Source organism: Mus caroli, chromosome 16 (genome assembly GCF_900094665.2).
Source record: "Mus caroli chromosome 16, CAROLI_EIJ_v1.1, whole genome shotgun sequence".
Lineage (NCBI taxonomy): Eukaryota > Metazoa > Chordata > Mammalia > Rodentia > Muridae > Mus > Mus caroli.
This window is the reverse complement of record NC_034585.1, coordinates 58854188-58862939: the sequence shown is the minus strand read 5'-3', so window position 1 is coordinate 58862939 and position 8752 is coordinate 58854188. Positions and strand designations below refer to the sequence as shown.

At 38.2% G+C, this 8752-nt stretch overlaps 1 protein-coding gene across 1 annotated transcript in view; it reads right to left on the bottom strand.

Annotated features, from left to right (window-relative positions):
- Window positions 1-3637: 3637 nt before the first annotated feature.
- Pros1 (protein S) overlaps window positions 3638-8752 on the bottom strand; it is a 75391-nt gene continuing 70276 nt past the window's right edge. Inside the window, exons 13-15 of the mRNA XM_021184759.2 lie at window positions 8251-8399; window positions 6438-6663; window positions 3638-4938 (exon numbers count right to left, since the gene is read on the bottom strand). Coding sequence (XP_021040418.1) covers window positions 4778-4938; window positions 6438-6663; window positions 8251-8399 — 536 coding nt within the window. The 3' untranslated portion in view covers window positions 3638-4777. The remainder of the gene's footprint in view (window positions 4939-6437; window positions 6664-8250; window positions 8400-8752) is intronic.

The window sequence follows — 8752 nt, the reverse complement described above, 5'->3', positions numbered from 1 at the left end:
AATGCATGAATTATTTTTTTCTTGTCCTCCTTGCTTTCTGCATCTCAGAAGTGCTCAGGATCTGTGTTTGTGTTAGGAGAGAACTGGACAAGAGTGATGAACATGAGATGAACAAGCGATTGGAGACCAGTGGCTCAGTTGACTTCTATTATTACACAGCTTCGGAATTTCAGCCCAAGGAAGAAGTAATTTAGCAGCATTCACACAAGTCTTCACACAATGACCTTTAGCTTAATAGCTTTCTCTCTTCTCTTACAGAGGATCCCTGGGTGGGTATATATATATACTTATATATATATAAATCTGTGATTGCTAGCAGCTGTTTGGCCATTTGCTCCACTGCTAAGCCATTAAAGCACAATCTCTACAAGTCAACATCGTCACTCTTCTTTCTTTCTCATTGTCTATTTCTGTGGGGTTCTTTCTTCCTTCCTTCCTTCTTTCCTTCCTTCCTTCCCTTCCCTTCCCTTCCCCTTCCTTCCTTCCTTCCTTCTTTCTTTCTTTCTTTCTTTCTTTCTTTCTTTCTTTCTTTCTTTCTTTCTTTCTTTCTTTCTTTCTTCTTTCTATAAGGACACAGAGATCATTGTGCTCTGCTCACAGATAAACTCTGCATTTGGACAGAAGGCCGGGAATGGGTGTGGTTATCGGCCTCTTGACTTCCATGCTATCAGTATGGCCAAGCTCTCGCAGACTCTTTCATAACTTAGCCTTCCTCTCTAGACTCTTTGGTATTGTTTCTCAGTCATTCTACAGAATCCATCTTTATGGGAGATGTCACATGGACTTTACAGACAGGAGTATCAGAGAAGATAGTTGGAACGACAGGACTGGACTACAGGAAAATTTAATAGAAATTCGCATGTGTCCTCTATCAGTCAACAGCTCACTAAACTTTCATTGGGAATTCATTGACTTCTCTGCTACCGACCATTCTAAACTCAGACTCATTTTAGAATCACTTGTGCATGAGCAGAAGTAAGATATTTTCTCAGCTGTTTTCTAGACAAAAGCAAGATAATGATGCAAATTTGCATAGTTTAATTAAGTATTATGACACCATCTTGGTTATATTAATATGTATCAAAATCTCGAAGGACTCTGGCACAGATAATTTTACCTTACCCTTACCTTCTGAAAACACAAACACAAAGCAGGTTGACACTGATACTTCTTCCGTAGTCGATCCAATTTTCAAAGATAAGGTGTCTGGGAGTTTGAACGTTGCTGTATCAGGTAACCTATGTGAACAATCATGAAAGCAGTCATGTTAAGGAGCGAAGGACTGATATGGGAGCCCAGACCAGGAGCTTCATTGTTTGGATTTCCTAAGACAACCTGAAAAAAAAAAAAAAAACATTTTGAAACTGCAGTGAAAAGAAACCTGAGAGCTTTTTATCAAGCCCTGATCTCATTCCTATCTAGATAAATAGAGTTCTTCACTCCTTCTACTTCCAAGGGTTCCTTAATACTAGACATATTTGTTCCAAAACAAATATCAAAATTCCCAACCAAATCAAATATTCTAACTGAAAGTCTAGACCTTTCCTCTTTTTATGTGAATCTATCTCAGAATATATGACATATAAAAATTTTTTTGATTTTCTATATAACTCACTGTATATAGGAAGGTATTTGAGTCTGATAAGAAATTTGGAATTAATCTCTGGCACTGCCTATATATACATTATCAAGTGAGAAATACTGATAATGAGTATTATCATTCAAATATGAGATTTTCGGGCTGGCGAGATGGCTCAGCGGGTAAGAGCACTGACTGCTCTTCCGAAGGTCCTGAGTTCAAATCCCAGCAACCACATGGTGGCTCACAACCATCCGTAATGAGATCTGGTGCCCTCTTCTGGTGCGTCTGAAGACAGCTACAGTGTACTTACATATAATGAATAAATGAATAAATTTAAAAGAAAAAAAATGAGATTTTCTTGGGCCTTCAATTTTTTTAATTAGGTATTTTCTTCATTTACATTTCAAATGCTATCCCAAAAGTCCCCCATACCCTCCCTCCCCCACTCCACTACCCACCCACTCCCACTTCTTGGCCCTGACATTCCCCTGCACTGAGGCATATAAAGTTTGCAAGATCAAGGGGTCTCTCTTCCCAATGATGGCCGACTAGGCCACCTTCTGATACATATGCAGCTAGAGTCAAGAGCTCCAGGGGGTACTGGTTAGTTCATATTGTTGTTTCACCTATAGAGTTGCAGACCCCTTTAGCTCCTTGGATACTTTCTCTAGCTCCTCCATTGGGGGCCCTGCATTTCATCCAATAGCTGACTGTGAGTATACATTTCTTTGTTTGCCGGGCACCGGCATAGCCTCAAGAGACAGCTATATCAGGGTCCTTTCAGCAAAATCTTACTGATGTGTGCAATGGTGTCAATGTTTGGAAGCTGATTATGGGATGGATCCCCGGGTGTGGCAGTCTCTAGATGGTCCATCCTTTCATCTCAGCTCCAAACTTTGTCTCTATAACTTCTTCCATGGGTGTTTTGTTCCCAATTCTAAGAGTCCACACTTTGGTCTTCCTTCTTCTTGAATTTCATGTGGTTTGTGAATTGTATCTTGTATCTTGGGTATTCTAAGTTTCTGGGCTAATATCCACTTATCAGTGAGTGCATATCATGTGAATTCTTTTGTGATTGGGTTACTTCACTCAGGATGATATCCTCCAGATCCATCCATTTGCCTAGGAATTTCATGAATTCATTGTTTTTAATTGCTGAGTAGTACTCCATTGTGTAAATGTATCACATTTTCTGCATTCATTCCTCTGTTGAGGGACATCTAGGTTCTTTCCAGCTTCTGGCTATTATAAATAAGGTTGCTATGAACATAGTGGAGCATGTGTCCTTCTTACCAATTGGAACATCTTCTTGATATATGTCCAGAAGAGGTATTGCGGGATCCTTCATTTTATTAGCATATTTTAAGTAATTATGCACAATTCTGTTTCATGATAGCATCTCATGCATGTGCATAATGCATTTTGATCATATTCACGATTTTCTTCCTCTGTGTTGAGTGCATATGCATGTGTGGTGGGTGGGGATCATGCTAATGTGGAGGCATTGAGCACCTTTCTTGATTGCTCACCATCTTAATTTTTGAGATACTGTTTCTTACTGGACCTTGAGCTAACTCCTGCTGGACTGGTAAAGACTGAGCCCCTGCCATCTACCTGATTCTGCTTCTGTTCACCGATTCTCTGGGTTGAAACACATGGCACCACAGCTGGTATTTTGTAGAGTGCTAAGGACCCTAACACAGTTTGTCCTCCTGATTGTACAACACGAAGTTTACCCCCTCAGACACCATCTCAGTCCCATCCTTCTCTTTTACACCAGCATAATCAGCAGTCACCTGCTATTCTTTATCACCTACCACACATAGCAGGAGAAAAGTTACACCCGCAGTGATCTACACAATGCCCAGCAGGCTAAAGATACTCAGTATGTGTTTACTCTTGCTCCCCTCCCCTTTCTGAGCCCCACTCTACAGCCAACATAACCATTCACCAAGGATTTCTGATTTCCAGTCTTTCAGCTGGAGTTCTACTATGCTGAGTGAAGACTTGAGGCTTTAGGCTATGAGTTGTTTAAATAAAGAAATTGCTCACATATTTTAAAAATATGTATCCTTTTATTATGTTTCATGTGATGCAAAATATCTACAGTAAAATAAAATCCAACTTCTCCAATGGCAACAAAGTGTCTGATGCACCCCTGAAACGATCAATCCAGGAAGAACAGCAAAGCGGCCAGCCACTTGCAAATGCACTATCATCAAATATTGGACAATCTTACCTCTGTAAGTTCATTACAAAGATATAGAACATGTAACTTTATCCAGCATCTCTCTTATTATTATCATTTTGTTAAAAATTTACTCTACTTTCCGTCACTTTTTTAACTTCAACAATCACATTCAAGCCACTTATAGTAATTAAAACCCAATATGAAAAACAACTATGAACTTCCTGATGGCTTCACCCTCCTTCCCACCATTAAGGACGGCCGCCATTCTGACTCTGACCTTGTGTGCTCTAAGCAGCTTAGGTTGAGTGATGTGTCTGCCCAATGTTCACACCCCTTACAGCATAACCTGATGTCTCTGATAGAAACCAATGCCTTCGAGACAACATTCACGTGCTGCTCCTGTGAAAATCTGCCCTTCTTCTATATTTCAGAGAAGGTGTTGGCTCAAGTGGAAAGCCAAGTAAAAGAAAAATGAAGCCTAAACGAGCTGTGCTCCTCAGTCCAAGGAATTACTTTGGAATAAAGCTTTGAGACCTTCCTTCAATTCGCCTGTGATATGCTATGAGCTCTGCCACTTTCACAGGCAAAAAGCAACAACAAAAATACAGTGTCTCCCTGCAACTGTTAGCATTTAGTCACGTGGGCTTTTGTTTGGGTTTAACTGATTCATCTTCTGAGAAAAACAGGACATTTAAATACTAGTTCCATGATGATAAGTCTTACTTTTAAAACAAACAAAACAATACAAAAAAAAAAAAAAAGCAGTGTCATTTATAGGAAATAAATTGAAGTTTAAGTGTTTCATGTGTTTCGTTATTTAATTTCTAGACAACAATGAGTGCAAGACTTTTCAAAAATGTGATTTATATAACAAAAATCTGAAGGACAAAGTACCACATCATATTTAAACATTGGACATCACAGGCAACACCTGCCAGCTGGTGATAGGAACGTGAACATAATTACAACGAGAAAAGAGATATTAGAAGAACAGGAAACAGACTCTAGAAATTCTTCTGGATCTTCCTCACTGATGGGCACGAGTGAGCTCTAATGTCGTTATGTTTAGAAATGGCTTCATCCAGGTCCAACTGCACACTATTGATGTTCACTTCCATGCAGCCGCTGTAAAAGGCGTTCACTGGTGTGGCACTGAAGGAAACATCTGTGGAAACAGTGTCTGATCATTAGTCCAATACTTCAGCATCTTATTTGTTTCCAGTTAGAAGACTTACTCAGACGTCACAATTCCAAACAAATTCCTACAGGAAAAAAATTGCTAATGTGGTTCTGTTCAGCAAACGCATTATGCTGGGCATGGAGCTCAGCATATCGTGAGTTCTTCTGACTTCATAAGTGCAATCATTGCCAACCAAACTGAAGGAAAATGTTCACACTTAGAAAGGAGAAATGAACATGTGCTTATGATATTCCACATTTACTATAAAATAATATATGTTGGTTTCTCTTTAAACTTGAGCAACATTTCTGTGTGGTTAGATCACCTCTTCAACTGGAAATTGTGGTGTCTTAGAAATCCTTTTTAAATGTCGTGACAAACACACCTTTGTATAATTTCTGGAATAAAAACTGGTTTTTATATTTCCTAAGAAATAGTTCCTGGCTGAGCATAAAAGCAAATCATAACAAGGGACTGACTTTTATGTGACAATACTGCCCTACAAAACAGCCTTTTGGATTGTTCCTCAGTGAGTCATGTGAGGCCATCTTTGCCTTTGGGCTTTGTTGCATTGGACTCTTGTCACCAAGGTTTGTCCTTGTTGTTTATGTTGCTTCCACGTCTCCTAAGAACTAGAGTCCAAGACACCTTCCTCTCTTTTGGCATTTTCTTCCTCATGGATTTGAATTACAGTGGACACTCTCTTGTGCTTCCTTCTAAAAGCACATTATGCCACAAGTAGTTAAGAATCTCTACCTTAAGCTTTCCAAAATAGTGACAAACATCTGTATCTAGCAGCTAATACGTAATTTAGGAATCCTCTTTAAGTCTGGCTAATGTCACTGACATTATATATACATCATTTTAACCACAACGCCATTACTCCTTATGACACTAATTTACCCTCAGAGTATATATAATAGCTAAATATTAATTATAAACAAAAATTAGCTTTAAAAAAATCTTTAAACTCAATTTTCTCTTGATTTTCATTTATCAAAAGGAATTTAAACATGATTAATTTATATATAAGCAATTTATTCAAGCACTGGTGGTGCACAACTTTTGGGTATATGTTCTTAATTGATGAGTTCAATATAGAGTAAGCCAACATTGGGTTAGTGATAAATAAATTCAACAGTGTTTATCATTCTCTTTGGTATAGATCACCAAATGCAGCAAAAGTCTCACGTTACCATTAAAGTTACACACATTGATAAGATGCTAATATAACCGTCTAAAACCAGTGTAAAGGGTATTGGAAGCTTATCTTCACTTTTAATGCTTTATTACTAGAATTCTCTGTTTTTAAGATGTTATCAATTTGACCAGGCATGTAGTATATTCCTTTAATCCCGAAACTCAGAGGTAGGTAGATCTCTGACTTCAAGGCCAATCTGGTCTACATAGTGAGTTCCAGAACAGTCAGACCTATATACAAGATATTTGATTCAACACATCTTGGTAGAACTGAAGAAAAGTACCTGGGATGCCACCCAGGTAAGTGGTCACGGTTCTTCTCATTGCTTTGTCCAAGACGGTGAGTTGCCTTTGAAGATCTTTAGAGTAAATGACATCCTTTCTAAGTGGGGTCCACAGTTCCAGTCCATTTCTGTTAACATTGCATTTCAGTTGGGATTGCTGATCTGAGCACAGAGATACGGCCTCCAATCGAGCCGCCACTGAATTTTCAACAAATACCACAATATCCTAAACAGTAGAGCAAAGACTTCATATGAACAATAATGAGGGCAAAGCCACTTAGGAAAAACTCTGTACTTTTGACATTCAAACCTAAACTTCACAAAATGATAGAGTCTCTACATTTAAATGTAAAGTTGCTTAAAATTTTAACAATTAATTTTCAAACATTCATTAGTTTTACAAGCTCCAGATTTAATTAAGATGCAATGTATACTGATTTCTGAAGATTGAGTTACATCAACTGAGTTGTGTGGCCAAATAGAAGAAAGAAACGCAATGTGGCTAAGTTGTATTTATGTCTCCCTAATTTCAAAAGTTACATATGAGAAAGGAAGAGTGGACTCTGTGTTGGGGAAAATTGAAGTGCTTTCATATATATCAAAGCAGAAAAGCTCCCCTGTACCATCCACATAGCTGCACAGACCAAGGACAATGTGGGGAAAGAGGCCTGCAAAAGAGACCAGCATTGTAAGCAACACTTACAGTAGGCAGCTGAAGAGTCTCAAACAAGACAAGTGTTTTATTTTACTGGAATTTTCAGAATATTCAACTTTTAGGAGTGACCCCCCCCGCTACTAACTCATAGTTGTAAAGAGGAGATAGAAAATTAAACCAAAATAGAGAGAGATGCTGTGATGCTTCCCAAAGTCTATACTTTCTGATTACAGATTACTTGAGGAAATCTTAACTTTACAAATATTCATATCCTTAACTCATTGATAGAGAAAACCAAGTCAGGCATGTGGTGAATTCCTTTAATCCCTGCTACATATAATGAGAATACACTTCTCACTGTAACTGTTACCCAGAAAGAATATATGGAATTATTGTGGACTAAATTAAACAATTTCTACAATTAGGAGGCAGAAAGTAAGTGGATTTCTGTGAGTCTGTGGCCAGCCTGATCTACATAATCAGTTCCAGGTTAGGCAGGAATACATAGAAAGACTGGTGGGGTGGGGTCTAGTGGAGATTGTTACTCAACAGAAACTCACAAATTACACTTTAATTTTCAAAATGAATCCACTGTTTTTGTTGATTACAGAGTAAACAAGGAATCCAATCTTGGCATAAATTTAAGCTGTTTACAAAAAGTCGCTGCAATGCATACATATAAGACACAAACAGGAAACTATTCGCTATTAGCACTTCTAGAAACTGAGATAGCATAGATCTCTTGTTTTTCTTTGTATCAAAGTCTCTCCTGTTCTTCCTAATTCCAAACTGAAGTTAGCAAAAAGGACATCAAGTGAGATAGTTTCCATTTTCTCTTCCTTTTCTGATGTACTCACAGGGTAAAAGATGAACACGTGCAAAGAACAAGCAATTACAACAGCACAGCTGCAATAAGTTCTAACATCCTTATTTTGGGTGCACATGAATTCCCATAGTCCTTCACAGGTTCTGTGTATGGGTAGAGTTAGTTCTATGCCCTTTTGTCATGTCTCCAAGCAGCTTGTGTATGAGTGAGTCTGCCTAACCGAAGCTCCAGACGCAATGGTTTCTCAGCACTCCAATATATTCCTACTCCTTGGAAATCAGTCAACAAGTAGGGAAATGAAAGAAGTTCATCTAGGTTGGAAATAAGGTTACCTGAGAAGTTCCAGAGCGAGAATCCACCAAGGACAAGGCAAAGGGCACTGTGCCTTCAGAAACCAAAGCAAGCATGACTCCAGTGCCAGTGGAAGGGCGAATATTCAAGGTCACATTCATTTGCCAACCCTCTGCATTAGTTACGTTATCTATTCAAAATGATAAACAAAGTGGGACAGAAAAAAATGGTTGCAGTTACAATGGAGACAATAATAATTATTAATTATTATAATCTGTGATAAAGAGTATTCCACACTTGCCATTTTCTCTTTAACAGCTTTTCCTCTCAAGCAAATTCACCAATGTTCAGACCTCAGAGCAGTGAGACCTTATAGCACAGATTTAGAAGGAAGTTGAATAGATTTCCTGTATTCTTTCTTTTTTTTAATTTTTAATATTTTTTTTGATTTTTTTTTGATTTTTAATATTTTTATTACATATTTTCCTCAATTACATTTCCAATGCTATCCCAAAAGTCCCCCATAGCGCCCCCCACTTCCCT